We start from the raw sequence: 15,309 nt of genomic DNA, 5'->3' as shown, positions 1-15,309 counted from the left end.
GTAAGTACCTTTTAACAAATGAAAAATCTTTCAATGTTTCTAAGATGGTCCATCTCTAGTTTCATGCCAATCTGCACTGGTACGTGGATATTTGTCTGCTGCAAAAAAGTTTAAACTTCTATCATGACCTTTTACCTTGATCATTAGGACAAACATACTCCCTGTGGCACTACCTTTTGACCTACTCTTCCTCACTTGGTTCAAGTAAAGCTAAATTTAGATGGAACACTTGAAGACTCATTTGCTGGTGCTGGTTGAATGCCCCCTCCAAGGATTTTTCTCCTTGTTGATACCTAGGTCTGATTCCCCTTGTTCTCACGAGAGAGAGAGAGAGAGAGAGAGAGAGAGAGAGAGCATTGGAGAATATCTAAATGCAAATGCTAAAATTATGCATGATCTTCCTTAGCGCAGTGGCCGGTCACGGTGACGGTCACATCACTGGAAGTACCCGGGAGGTTTAGAAAAATATCCGATTAAATCCGACGGTTCACATCGATAAGCATCATGATCCGGATGAACTTGACAACTGCAACCGCGGCCATTGTCGTCGGTCCCTTCGCAGGATGCAGGTGCGCATCGAGCCAATTAATGCACCACCCGAATAGGTCCCTGGCTCTTTCGCTCTCCATCCTCTTCTTTATAACAACAACGGTGATTTTTTCATCTTCTCTCCTCCGATCCTAATTTTTTTACCGCTGAATGCACCTCCCGAAGGCAGAAGAGAGAGACGATCGAAATCGGGGAGATTTTTCCTTCTCTCCGGTAGTTTATACGTTCGTTGTCTAGATCTAGATTCTGGAGTGGATCGTTCGGGATCGATCGGGGAAGGGATGGATCCGGCGTTGCTCGATGGCATCATAAACAGGCTCCTGGAGGTGCGGTTGGCGAGGTCCGGGCAGCAGGTGCAGCTCTCGGAGTCGGAGATTCGACAACTTTGCATGGTCTCTCGGGAGATTTTCCTCAGCCAGCCCAATCTCCTGGAGCTCGAGGCTCCCATCAAGATCTGCGGTCAGCGCTCTCTCTCTCTCTCTCTCTCCCTCCTTTCTTTCCCCTTTTCCTTTTGCGCGGAGCGGTTTGGTACAACTGCAGTTGATTTTGAGAGCTCACGGGTGATTTAGGGTTTTTCAGGAAGGGGGATCAATTGAAACTGCGAAATATTTGATCTTGGAATTCATAATGATGTACATTCCTCGTTTTCTTGGATTTACATGTCAGCCTGTTTTGGATTTTCATCTTAGATCTTGTGCCGCTTCATCGTCTGAGCAATGTGCACTTTAACCGGCTGGAAATTCTGAGGAAACATCAAAGATAATCAAATTCTTGATAATGAACGAGCATGGAAAATTATATTAAAGGCACCATTCCAGCAAATTATGTATTCTGTGTTGTGCGAAAAGCTGTCATAGGAATGATTTCTGAATTTCGCTTTTCCTTATGATGCCTCTAACGCCTTTAGAAGTTCCAAGTCTTTTAATTTGACTAAGTCAGCAGATGAACACAATATAGGTCATCTTTTACTACAAGTTCAATGGACATTTAAAATGGTTTAATTCAAATCCCAGAAAGAATATGCTATTTGCTTCATTTTCTTTACTTGTGCCCATCCATGCGTTGCAGTGGACAGTCTAGATTTATCTGTTGACAGCCTAGGGTAACTGATTAATGGTGCTGGTACATTATAATACCTTTGAAACTCAAAGGTTATTTTTATTAGGCAATATGATAGAGCTAAGAAAGGAAAAGAGAATCCTCCTCAGGCTTTGATTCTTCCACATAAGTTTTTCTGGCCCAAGGAAATAGTTGCTAAAAAGTGCAATTCTTTCATCTCAGTGCCGGAAAATGGCACAAAAGAAAGGGCAGCTCAGATTCATTTTTTTCTTTAAATAGGCTACTACCAACGTCTATCAGTTGGTGCTTAATAAGAACCTTTATGAAGTACAGTTTGATTTCAATTACCCCTTAAAAGTAAGTATTTTTTTCATAACTCTATCCATCACAAAACTTACATCATACTATTCCATTCTCTTGATGGATCTTGTGGCGACCCTCCCTCCTCTAGCTCCATGTTGTACAGGCATTAAAGTGCATATTGATAGAGAAAGAGAGAGGGTGAGAAGAGAAGAAAGCTTTGTTCTTGAGGGTAGGATAAAATGTGAATGAACTTTAAGCACTATTCTAACAGGACATGAAATGAGGAACACATGCTTCATCTGTCTGTTTCTCTGTGGTGGACCAGGTGAAAGAAGTGGGGCAAGGGATCTAGGTGAAAAGAGGTGGTTGAGAGAGGAGGAAAGGGGGGCAGGGACAATGATAATTTAAAAGAAGGGTCACGTAGTTAGGAGGGGGGCCGATAAGGTTGTTGTTGGGGGGGCGGGGGGACGTGTGGATAGGTCTAGTTGTAATTAATTGGAGGGGATGGTTAAATTCTTCAATTACTCGAGCCAATAGTTATGTGGCATTCCCAAATTCACCCCCTCCATCTAGATAGCCGACATTTTTTTAAAAAAAAAATAATTGAAAAATGATTTGTAGTTATTGAAACCATAACTATGCCACAACCAACCAGCCTTTCTCAATTCGGGGTTGACTTTATGGATCCTCATTCACAAAGTATCAAATGTGGATCCATTTCATAGTTGTTAATTGATTTTTATGATCGATTGTCAACTTGACATCAACCCTCTACCTTTCTCATTTAGGCTTAGGACCAGCCATGATGGGTTTAGGTACTTAATCAAATCCCCAAATATTTGTTAAACTATAGGGTTCATAACAAATGCTACTGCATGGCAATTTGTTTTACATGAATGATGTCCGAATGGTGTTGTATGCTGCTTGTATAATTTACTATTTCACATTATCATTATAATTAATGTCTCATGTGCGATGCACATACAAGATTGTCAAAATCGGTAGAATATGCTAATAAGTAATCATTATGACCTTTTTCTTTTACCTACTGCATATTTTAGTGGAATCTATACTATATATAAAATTCATAGTTTTGAAATCAAGGAATATTCTTTCTTGATTTATTTGACATTGTTTATGCCGGAAATAATCATCCAATTATTTTAGAAAACATGTAAATTATCTAACTTTCTCACCATTAACTACCACATGTGCTCTCTTTTCCTTTCCCACTTAGAACCCAAACAAATTGGACTCTTTCTCTAATTTGACTTCCAAAACGGTTGTACTCTTTGATTTAACTTCTAAATAGATTGGACTGTATCACTCACTCTCTCTTCTCTCTTCCCTCGAATGTGCATTGCACATGCCTCGTTGCCATTTTAGAAGAGAATTACACCTAAAAGGCAAGTGGCATTTCATATGTTGAGGATGAGTTATTGCTGGGCTTGCTATACCCTTGTTCTCTCAGTATTTAGATGGCTTGCCTTAGTCAGCAATTGTGTATTTGATTCTTAGGTTAGTGATAGCTTCTCGGTGCCATAGGGGTGGAAGTTGATAGGACGTGTTTATTGAAGTAACTGAATTGGATGCCTCTATGCTGTAGGTAGTTTAAGAGGCTTTGCTTAGCAGTAGCCACAAACCTATTAAAAGGAAGATTTGTTGGTTCCTCATCTTGGAGGGTTGACTCACGATCCTCTGTTGCAGTGCAGCAGTAGTCATCTTTCATTGCAATTCTTGTGGATGGTGAATTTGATGGGACAGACATTTTAAATATGTCAGCATGTGTGCAGAAGGGCTTTTTTTAATGCATTTTAAAATGGTAGTCAAAAATAGAATATAGAGGAATCCCAAGAAAATTTCCATGGAAAGGTTGAAATTGTTAGGAAGAATTGTTCAAATACAAACAAAGAAAAGTTATGCTGGATTAACATTTCAGGTCAAGTTGTTAAATGTGATTCTAGCAGACTTGAAGGTGGAAATGGCCTATTTGACCTATCATGAAAGAGTGAGAAGCAAGGTTCACTGAATTAATACCAAAGGTTGTACCAATAGCGACTGGCTCGCTACGGTACCAATATGTATCATAGCGAGCCGAGGCATATTGTAACCACGGGGAGGGGGAGGGGGAGGGGGAGGGAGAGGGAGAGGGAGAGAGAGGTGTAATGGTTGTTGTCGTCATAGACCTAAACCCTAATCCTAGTTAGCATCATCGTCTTGTCATCACGTCGTCGTTGTCCTATAGAGGAAGATTGGGAGGAGAATCGAAAGAGAGGGAGAGAAGGAGAGAAGAATGGAGATCGAGACATCGAGAGAGAGGGAGAAGGAGAGGGAGGGGGGAGAGAGAGGGGAGGAGAGAGGTCTACCGGTCTACCGGTCTAGTCGGCATCATTGTGTCATTACATCGTCATCCCGGAGAGAAAGATTAGGTGGAGTATTGAGAGAAAGGGAGAGAGTGGGAGGAGAATTTAGATCAAGAGATTGGGAGAGAGAGAGAGGGAGAGAGGAATCGAGAGAGAGAGAGAGAGAGAGAGAGAGAGGATTGGGAGGGGAGAGGATTTATAGGAACAGGTTTCGGTTGAACTGGATTGACTAGCCGAATCATTCCAGTAATAAGTTGGTCCGGTTTGGTATGCTCCGAATTACTCGGTTTGGGATGGTTCAATGGTCCTTGGTGGAAAAATCAAGCTATAAGAGTATAACTAATGCTTGCTGAAGATGGTTATTGCTTGCATAAAAGTACTTGACGCAATGCAATGTGATGCTTTTCGAGAAGAGGGCTGGTATGATTTGTTTTGTTGTCCATCATGAAAGATCAACCAAAGAACTTAGTATGTACAAAGTTTTAAATCTTTTTAACCTTCTTTAATTGCGGAAGAAGAGGCATAAGAGATGGACTGATTGAAAAGTTCCTCTGAAATTCTTAGATGCTTTTGTAAATAATGATGGAAACAAGAGGGTACCGTGGTCATAAAAAGTTTGACCTAGTTGTCTTAGTTTATTGCCTTTAAAATAATCCACTATAGTTGGTATGGGATCTTTTAGTGAAACAACAAGATGATCATAGAGATCTGCTCCAAATGGAAGGAATGATCCCATTATAGATACTAAACCCGCTGTTACAACAATTGGGAGGGAGGGAGGAGAGAGAGGAAAAAAAGAGAGGGAGGGAGGGAGTTGCTGGAAGAGAGAGAGAGAGAGAGGGGGGCTCGAAAGCCCTCCTCTCATCCTCATATTCTCTACAAGGGCCACAGGGGGCATCCCTATTTGAAAGGACTTTCTCTCCCCCTCTCCCCCCTCTCCCTCTCCCTCCCTCTCTCTCCTTCTCCCTCTCCCCCTACCTCGCCTGATTTCCTTTGTCGGTACGTGCCGAAACCACATGGCACAGTGCCGTACTGCTGGCTAACTGGTACAGGTGCCAGTACCAGTACCACATACTTTGCTTATGTGAGCATTTAAGAGCACAAATAATAGAAGTAGATATTTTGTTCTCGCAACATTATACATATGTCATGCATGGATGTGTTATGCATGCGCATGTTTGTTAAAATTTTGCAAGTAGTATGAAATTCCAATTCCTATTGATGTGAAACCAATGATCAGCCTTCCAAATTGGGAATTTTAAATTTTTGATTCTCCACCATTGATTCTTACAGTACTAAAGGCTTCTGCTCTCCTATAAGATTTGGATCCCACCACCCACCCCCCAAGCAGCAGACTTTTTAATATATAATATATTTGTTAGTCTTGGCATTTCATATTTTGAATGCTGCAAATGCTGTTTCAGGGTTCATTGTTTTTGTAGCATGAGATTGTGTCAATCCATGGATTAGAGCTCTCCTGCTTAAAATAAATGTAGGCTCCTCTTATAGCAGCGATATTACTTTTTGTATTCACACTTACATTATGGAAAATGTGGAATCGTTCTATTGTCTATACTTCAATATTTACTCAGAAGCAATTAGTTATGGCTATTCACCTTTCTGTTTCTGCATATTTGAAGAAATTATTATATGATATTTTTTTAATCACTTGTGAGTCGTATTGCTTTGAATCCTTTGTTAATTTATTATTCCATGTTTTATATGGAATTTCAGGTGACATTCATGGCCAGTATAGTGATCTTTTAAGACTCTTCGAGTATGGTGGTTTTCCTCCTGAGGCCAACTATTTATTCTTAGGTGATTATGTGGACCGAGGAAAACAAAGCTTGGAAACAATATGCCTTCTTCTTGCTTACAAAATAAAGTACCCAGAGAACTTTTTTCTACTGAGAGGAAATCATGAATGCGCTTCTATAAATAGAATATATGGGTTTTATGATGAATGTAAGCGCCGGTTTAATGTTAGATTATGGAAAGTTTTTACTGATTGCTTCAACTGCCTTCCTGTAGCTGCTCTAATCGATGACAAAATATTATGCATGCATGGTGGCCTTTCACCTGATCTGTCAAACTTGGATCAAATTAAAAGTTTAACTCGTCCAACTGATGTCCCAGACACTGGTTTATTATGCGACTTACTTTGGTCAGATCCTGGTAGAGATATTCAAGGTTGGGGAATGAATGATAGAGGGGTTTCATACACTTTTGGTGCTGATAAGGTTTCAGAATTCTTGTCGAAGCATGATCTGGATCTTATCTGTCGGGCTCATCAGGTTATAAATTAATCCATATTTTCTTGCTTGTAGAATATGGTTTATGTTCATGTGCTGAGTTATTTTTACAATTTGCAGGTTGTTGAGGATGGGTATGAATTCTTTGCTAACAGAGAACTTGTCACCATATTTTCAGCCCCAAACTACTGTGGTGAATTTGACAATGCCGGTGCAATGATGAGTGTTGATGAAACTCTAATGTGCTCTTTTCAAATTCTCAAGCCTGCAGAGAAGAAACCCAAATTTATTATGCCAACAGGAATATGATAATAACAAAGCCTATTTATCTATATGATTATCATGGTTAGTTGCAGCTTATCCTATCTTGTTCCCTCCTTTGCTGTCAATGATTTGTAAAAGATAAAAGATACTCATGTATGGGTATCTTTACAAAAAAAATAACAAAAATAAAAAAAGGATATCATGTATGAGTAGCCATCCGACTTTTCTGTTAATGCTCTGAAAATGTTTGGTAGCTAAGGTGATAATTGCGAATGAGAATGCCTTTCACCATGGTGCACTGGAAGTTTTTGCATCATGCCATTCTTATAGGAGTTTGCTTCATGCACACACAGGTGAGGGACAAAAAGAATGGAAAAAAAAATAGAGAACATAAAGATCACTTATTAGTAGGGCAAATAGGAAAAATAGAGAAAGCTTTTGTAAGCGGAACTACACAGTATAAAAATAGCCACCGCCTATTCTTGCATTTTCTTAGGTATAGCTGGACCTTTGACCATTTTACAATTTTGAGATACATGTAACCTCTTAGTTGACTTTCATCTGCCTGTTTTGTTGATTTTACATAGATTGTTGACTCTTCAATCACTAGTTATATGTCCATTTTTGCTTGATAGTACAGTGAGGTTCTGGTCCATAATATGCAATTCTTTCTTCATTGCTACTGCATGGTTGGATGGACCGATTGCACTAATACTGAACAGTTGGTTCAGTCCCCATTCAGTCAGCATGCCTAAATCATTAATCTGTTGCGGAACAACATTCTGTTTATATCAAGCTCTATCTGAAATTTATAGAGGTGTATTGATCTCAAATATGTTATGCTTTTTATTGCAGATTTATGATTTTTGTGCTGGAGAAATTCCTGCAAGGCAGAAATTGCGAAATCCCTTGAATTTAGTTATATAAGACATGATTGACAAGCTTTAAGGGCGTATTGGTCTGCTTAAAATTATTATTAGTGCTTTAAGCTTTTCCAAACACACAATGTTACTGGCATCTTGCGGTATTAGGTTGAGCTCCATGGTGGAAAGATGGCAGTCCTCATTGATAAAAAAATATTTTAGTTTCTGAGTACAATCTGGCAAAGTTGAAGCTGTATATTCAGATGCTTTTTTTGACAACTTACAGAGCAGAAATAAACTTTTAGTTCTTCAATAAAAAGGAGAAGGATATGTTAGAAATATGTCGGGATTTAAGATTGTGTTATCCATATTTTCCATGAGTATGCATGCAGTTGAGTGCATTAAGAGAAAATAAGAAAATAAATTGATAATAATGAGGTTCAAGTGATCTTATATATAAGTTTAGTATGATTTCATGTTATAAAAAAGATCAACTGAGACTCAGCAGATAAATAACTTGGTTCAAAATGTAAAGGATTGAAACACTTTTATGAAAAAAGATATTATATTTAGAATTAGATCCTAAACTGAGTAAAAATTTCAATATATGCAGGATGTTTATCAGCAATGATGGAAACAATCTTACAGCTTGTAGTTTACTTCAAGGCTGCTAGTAGGTTATGGAGTACATAAAAATACTATCTCTTGTCATCATGGCATATGATATTTGACTTCATATGCAACCAAAAGTAGGTGATGAATGTTTTGTCCTTTTGTCTTTTTTTTTTAATTATTATTACTAAACAGGCATTGTATTCATGTTATTCTGCTGGAAGGCAATTTATCTGCATATCCTTTTCTATTTCGTCATTGTATTTTACTTTCCTGTAGCAGCATCAACTTTGTAGACTGAGTATCAAATTTGCTCATTCTAAAGGATGCTATTGCACTATTTCAGGTTAGAAACTTGATAATCGAAGGTGCAAAGCTTCATGAATAATGGAAATGAATTTGGGGCGTGTTAATGCCACTAATGGAGCTGACATAATATGATATAGGCATTTGGCGGTCTGTCTGGAAGCTATCTCATTCTTAGATGGCAAGTGCTGTAGTTTTTTTCATCTTCAATGTGCAAAACTATGCTGCAGGTGTGCGTACATTGGTGTTGGCTGGTTGGAGTAGCCTACTCTCTTCTTCAACGCCCTGATTTTAAGTAACGGATTTTTTTTTTTTAAAAGACAATCCAAATATGCAAAAAAAATTATGACAAAGCCATGTTGATTAGGTGGTATGAATGATTAATTGGAAATTATGCATTGCATGAATAGACTATAGCTGGAAGTGATCATGATGTTAATTCAGAGATCTGTTTGAATTTGTCAATCAGATTTAGGTGTTTCGCCGTGTCTGCCAGATGCCTGAACTCATCCTGAGTCAATGATTGTAGCATGCCCTCAACAAGATAAATGTACCCATCTCAACTTGTTGAAGTTTCAGATATACTTGCTTGTAGTAAGCCAAGAGCAGGTCTAATCTCTAGTAGGACTTTTTTTTTTTCGATCTATCATAGCATATGGAGAGATAGATTCACCATGAGCAATTTTAGCTGTATTACGAATTTGAAAAAAAAATGTTTACATAGGGGTAAGTGTTAGTAACTTTATTCACTAATTTGAGTATCTTGCTCTCATGTGGCGCGTGCATTCATAAGGTTACTGCCTTAACTGCAGCCTTCGCCCTATCAAGCATCATCAGGTCAATATATGTTTATTTTTTTTATTGGAAGTCTTTTCCCTTTTGCTGGATTTTTTTGGTCATGCAACCCGACTGCAACCTAGTCCTCATACTTCCGTCCAAGAGAGCTACGCCTTCCTCTTGCAATGGAATGTATGGTCCAGCTCCAACGAAGGAGAACCGAGCGATCCGGAGCTTTCCAACGTCGCCACGGACTGTCTCCCATTCCTACACCGTGTTGCAAGCCTATCGGAAAGAACTATAAGCTGGTGTTGCGAGATGACTGCAACCTGGTGGATCCATGGGTTCGGAGTGGAATCGAATAAGCTATCCATGGCTTACTACCGTGCATTTAGTTATATCTTAAGCTGCTTTATCTTCTTATTATTGTTAGGTTCTTGTCTGATGCTGTGCAACATTAAGATGCCATGGTTGTAGTCTGGTACATCATATGATCTCTCATTGCATCGCGACTGTTACCTTGCATATTAATGTAGCCTTCACTGTTCAAACATTTTGGTCCTGGAAAGCTTATCTTGAAAATTGTCACTTCATCTTAACAGGAGAGAAAGCATAAGGTCAGTTATCAACTAGGTGCCAGGTTCTTTTTTTGTTTCTTAGCCTTAGCATGTTAATAATCATCAATATGTTTAGATAAATTAGTAGGAGAATTATTACACAGTTTTGAAATAGTAGCAGTGCCAATGGGCGGCCGCAATGTAATTATGACAATCATGAGAAGAGAGGGACCAAGCAGCGTCTTGGCTTGGCCTAGATTGTCTCAATGGAACGGTTGTTATTTGGGCTATGTTTTTTTAGTTAGATTGCATCACATTATAAGATATTAACATATTAAAACAATCATATTTGATGTCGTTGTTATTGATTTTCTATCTATGGGCTGCTAGAGATCTGCCAGAGCACGGACCACATTAACATATTAAAACAATCATAGTTGATGTCGTTGTTATTGATTGTCTATCTATGGGCTGCTAGAGATCTGCCGGAGCACGGACCACCTCTTAAAATGGCAACTTTAAAGGGACATATGCATAGCTAGGCTTTTGTTGGGCCTTGGTCAGCCAGACTATGTTCAGCCCATTCCAGATCCTAAAATTTGGCAGCCCACAACCTGCTCTTGTTATGGACCAGTCAAAGCCCAATTCAAATGCAAGTCAATACTGGGAAAGCACATATAATGGCCATCATTGGTTAATCTTACTGTTTGTATGCCGTCTTTTTTTTTTTTTTTGCTAAACCGGGAGATTCATACAATATATGTGCAGATGTATCCAATAAATAAAATCGGAAAAAAACATATCACGGAGCTCCCAAGGCAGCTTTCCATCCCTTGTATGTATGTCTTTGCTGCATAGTGTTTATGCCTTTGTATGTGCCAACCCTCCACCCACCATTTGGATGGATTCTTAAAAATGGTAAGTAATGAGGTCCTGGACGGTCAGTTTTACATTGTAATCCATTATTAAATCTTGTATTCTAAACCCATGATATATGCACCGTTTGGATTAGAGTTTTGCTTGATGATATTGGCATATAATCCTCACTTCAGAGTGGAGTGCCAACTGCAGTAACCGATGTTTTGTCTGGTAAAACCTAAAACCCAAAATGGAACCCAGGACCTGTTTGAGAGGATGCAAACCAACTGGACCATGTCCTGTTGGCGAAACCAACTACTCATGGTGATGGCTCTTTTTGGAGCTTTTTATAGATTTCAGCCGGCCGGGCATGATTGTTCATCTTCGAACCCTTTTACTAAATGGGCCATGGACTCATGGAGAAAAACCATCCTGGGTTTAGCTTGTTTTCTTGGATAGTTCAAGGAATATAACAATTATTTCCTAGCAAACTCACAAGTCGCAAGATGAGCCGGCTAAAACTAGTGATTTACTAGCTGTGCTGCGATGATGGCATTCAGCGTGAGAAACTAGGTGTGGCTTCCTAGGATTTCTTTTCGAACTCAATGGTCACATCGATGTGTCGTTTTGTTATAGCTGGCTTACACCAAGACGTGCCCATGCATGCAGAACTGATGAAAAGGCTCGACGGCCTTGGCAAATGGCAGAAGACCCTCTCGCTATATATATATATATATAGTGTGACCACGTTTTTTCGGCAGCCCATAAACCCACCCAACCAAGAGCTAGCAATGGCAATTCCATCCTCAACCAAACCCTCCAGGAGGCAAATCTTGACTTCTGTCTTCTACACGTTCGATCAAAATCTTATCCGAAAAGGAAATTTTCAATTTGACCATCCCATTTCAGAGCCTAAATGATAAAATTTCGGCCTGATTTGGCCCAAAATTGTAGATCTCTACAAAATATCCAATTTCAAAAAAAAAAAATGATTTTTTCAATTAGACATCGCATGACCAAATTATAGCCTTTGGAAGTTTAGCTGCAAGTTGGCTTCACGATGCGGCGGGTCTTGCTCTTAAACACTATCCAATCCCGCTCGTAGTGTTCAAAATGATCCAAATCGAGTTTGATGTTCTCCAGAATACTCGTAATGGCCAAAATATTCTACATCGAGTTTGGTTATTTTCTTAGATATGCGTAATGGCCAAAATAATCCACATCGACTTTGGCAATCCTTCTGAGTATTTGTAGTGGTTATAGTGCTTCGCATCTAGTCCGGTGATCCTTCTGGATCATGGGACTAAGTTATTGGCCCGACTGTTACACCCTTTTAGATTTCATTAGGCTTTAGGTTTAATTTCATATATGTGGATTAGGTCCACCAAGCAAGTGTTGCTATTACGGATAAAAAGAAGAAAGAAGAGGGAAAATCAAGGGATAAACTACTTAATTATCACGCCAAAAAGGAAAGCTGGTCCCCAAACAATGAGAAGCGGCAGGGCGTTCAACGTGGGAAACTAGGGATAGCTGCCGGCGTGCATGGTAGCTGGCGTGCCTGCATAATATTTCTCTTCGGGCTCATCGGTGTCGTCTAGTTGCTTCCCATTCAAATTTCAACGCTAGCTAGGCTGGGCGACACCGGGACCCATGTCCATTGCCAAGACGTCTAATTAACGACATTGGCCAAAGGCCCTCCCCTCTCGCCCAATATCTATATAATGACCACGTATCAAGAGCGGCGAGAGCAAAAGCAAGACAATCAACCAATAGCAATGGCAATAATCCCATCCTCGATCCGCAAACTTTCTCTCCTCCTCGTCGTCCTTTCATCGACCGTCTCACTCCTCCCACGGCCATCCACAGCCAACGACAGCAATGTCCTTCTCACCGGCGATGTTCTCCCCACCAACGGCCAGCTTTCCAACGGGGACGCCACATTCGTCATGCAAGGTGACTGCAACCTGGTATTGTACAACAAGCGCCGTGGCTTCCAATCCAACACCCATGGCAATGGCGACAATTGCACGCTAACCCTCAACGCCCTCGGCCAATTGGTCATCAAGGGCGCCAGCGGCTCCGCCTTCTGGAGCTCCACCCTCCGCGGCAACTACACGAGAGGAAACTACGCCGCCGTCCTCCGACCCGACGGTGAAGTAGCCATCTATGGCCCTGCCGTTTGGTCCACGCCCAACTTCGGATTCAGCACCGCGCGGGGTGCTGTTTCTACTCGGGCGATGGAGGTTCCGATGGCGAACAACGTGCTGTTCTCGTCCCAGGTTCTCTACGACGACGCCCAGCTCACGACGAGGGATTACATCTTCACCATGAGTGAGAGCTGCAATCTGGCCCTGGTTAAGAGGTCCAGAGGCATCATCTGGCAGAGTGGAACGATTGATGGAGGCGAGTACTGCTTCCTCAGGCTTGACCACCGCGGGCAGCTGGCCGTTGTAGACGACGAGTACAAGACGGTGTGGCGCAGCCAACCAGCATCCAAGGATGGAGACTATGTGCTTGTGGTCCAGATCAATGGACAAGCCGTCGTCTATGGACCCGTCGTCTGGTCGACTGCCTACGGCTACTGATCTATGAGCATAAGTTAAAGTTGCTCGTTGCATGGATGTGTCTCGTCTTTGTTTGTCTGTTTGTTTGTGAGGTATCTCATGTTTGACGAATAATAAATTCTGGCTGGCTGCTGCCACCGGCCTGTACGAGCTTTATTTCCAAGGAGTTTCCAGCATGAACAAAACTAGCACCAAAGCAATTTTTTCTTTAATTATAAAATCTGGAATCAGATAGACAATATAAATTTTAGCATTAAGTCAAACTTTTGAATCTCTCCCTATGCCTTCGCCAAGATCTCTTCCTGAACTCCTAAAGTTTCTCCTCTCCATTGAGATCTCAACCCATCTCAAGACTGGCCACCACCAAAACGACCAAGAACTTGAACTATAAATTCTTGAATGTTGGCAAAATCTCAAAATTACTTGGTGAGGTTGTTAACTCCAGGAATTGAAGCATGACTGGTTACCTAGCTACTAGTCATGAGATCCAAATATTAACAAAAGTCAGGAGGGATGTTAATTTATTTCATATTTGAAATACCTCAAGATCGTATACAGTGTCCATGTAGACATGTGACTACCATGTCAACGGACCAGGTTTGGCCACATCCTTATCAAAACATGAAAAACACCTATTAGATCCAAACACAAACCAAACCTAAATAAAACAATATACATATACCGAACACTCGAAAAGATTGCATATGTGTATAAAAAAAACCAAAAAAAAACAAAGAAAAGATTGCATATCGGATCGTAATAAGGTATCTAACAAGTTTTCATATTATGCTCTTTAAGTTACTTGTAATTTTTTTTGATGCATCCAAAATGTTGTCTCATGAACTATGAACCATAAATAAAGAAATAATGATATAAGAAAAAGTAGTTTGTAACCCAAGAGTCCCTTTTTCTTGATACAAAACAGAATAGCTATGTTTGATTTTAAGCAATGAAAAAATAGTCCGCTATAGAAATTTGGTGGAAAAAGGTGGGTTACAGATTGAAATTTTTTCTACTTTATTTTCTTCTATGACTAAAAGCAAATAAATGTTACTTGGTGCATGTATGCCTGAACGCATGCATCCAAACACACACGCACGCACACGCATATATATATATATATATATATATATATATATATATAGTGTGTGTGTGTGTGTGTGTGTGTGTGTGTGTGTGTGTGTGTGTAGGGTCGTGTTTTGGAATTTTGAATGAGTCCATCATAATCTACACTTGGCCTAATAGAAGTTCAAATCATATTTCAAGACTGAGCCCAAACCTAATTACTTATTGCGTGACTTGCGTCTATTTCTAAATCAAACCACATGGTCCAAGTTAGTTTTGAATCATGGTTACTAGCCTCCTTCAACACATCTCCATATGGCATAATTAAGTCAAGATCAGATGAGATGTAAGGATTAATTTCTTACTTTGATGAGAAGCACACACCCTTGCCGTGCAGCATACTTTGTCAATCAAAAAAATCTATCACCATCACTACTTGATCACCATTTGATGGTGACATGCCAATACTAATTAGATTTTTCTCTTAAAAAATTTAATTATATTATGATTTCAGATTTCTAGTAGAAAAGAAAAAACTGCTAAAAAAGATATCATGGTAATACATATGGACTTTATTTGGATAAAATAAGAAGAGATGTTTGTGAAGCAAAACACGAAGATGGAAAATAGTACATTAAATGAAAAAAATTAATTATGAGATATCGGCCGTTGTTAAAAGAAGATATAACAGAGGACCTTCCAAGCTATAATAATGGTCTGTATAGCTCTCCAAGCCCTCTAAACTCCATTCATCTATCTGCAAAGATCTCGAAGCAGCCATTGCATGATCCAACGGTGGATTCATGTGAAGGAATGTAAATCCTTCTTTCACGCCAAAGATAAAACCCCTATCCGGTGATGATGAGGTGTTGTTGGGTTGTCAAATGGAAGCACAATTGTGAATTGGGGTTTAGCTA

At 39.8% G+C, this 15,309-nt stretch overlaps 2 protein-coding genes across 4 annotated transcripts; both read left to right on the top strand.

The window, feature by feature from the left end:
* The first annotated feature begins 282 nt into the window (after window positions 1–282).
* On the top strand, window positions 283–9,039 carry LOC103704118 (serine/threonine-protein phosphatase PP1). 3 transcript variants are annotated; one of them, XR_005511252.1, is made up of 6 exons: window positions 283–605; window positions 719–1,008; window positions 6,009–6,568; window positions 6,647–6,871; window positions 8,267–8,402; window positions 8,612–9,039. XR_005511252.1 is itself a non-coding variant. In XM_039125085.1 (6 exons), the coding sequence occupies exons 1-5, from the start codon at window positions 589–591 to the stop codon at window positions 6,833–6,835; spliced, it is 843 nt and encodes a 280-aa protein (XP_038981013.1). In that variant the 5' UTR covers window positions 585–588; the 3' UTR covers window positions 6,836–6,871; window positions 8,612–9,039. The 3 variants fall into 3 exon arrangements, 2 of the variants coding, with proteins under 2 accessions (XP_038981012.1, XP_038981013.1); XM_039125085.1 differs by lacking the exon at window positions 8,267–8,402 and having other exon boundaries at window positions 585–605; window positions 6,009–6,092; window positions 6,306–6,568; XM_039125084.1 differs by lacking the exon at window positions 8,267–8,402 and having other exon boundaries at window positions 315–605.
* Window positions 9,040–12,530: 3,491 nt separating this feature from the next.
* Window positions 12,531–13,396, top strand: LOC120110320 (mannose-specific lectin 3-like). The gene has a single exon (XM_039125086.1). It carries the CDS (start codon window positions 12,539–12,541, stop codon window positions 13,346–13,348), a length of 810 nt encoding a protein of 269 aa, XP_038981014.1. The 5' UTR covers window positions 12,531–12,538; the 3' UTR covers window positions 13,349–13,396.
* Window positions 13,397–15,309: the final 1,913 nt, after the last annotated feature.

Source organism: Phoenix dactylifera, chromosome 3, assembly GCF_009389715.1.
Source record: "Phoenix dactylifera cultivar Barhee BC4 chromosome 3, palm_55x_up_171113_PBpolish2nd_filt_p, whole genome shotgun sequence".
In the NCBI taxonomy this organism is placed as follows: domain Eukaryota; kingdom Viridiplantae; phylum Streptophyta; class Magnoliopsida; order Arecales; family Arecaceae; genus Phoenix; species Phoenix dactylifera.
This window is presented reverse-complemented; position numbering and strand designations above follow the sequence as displayed.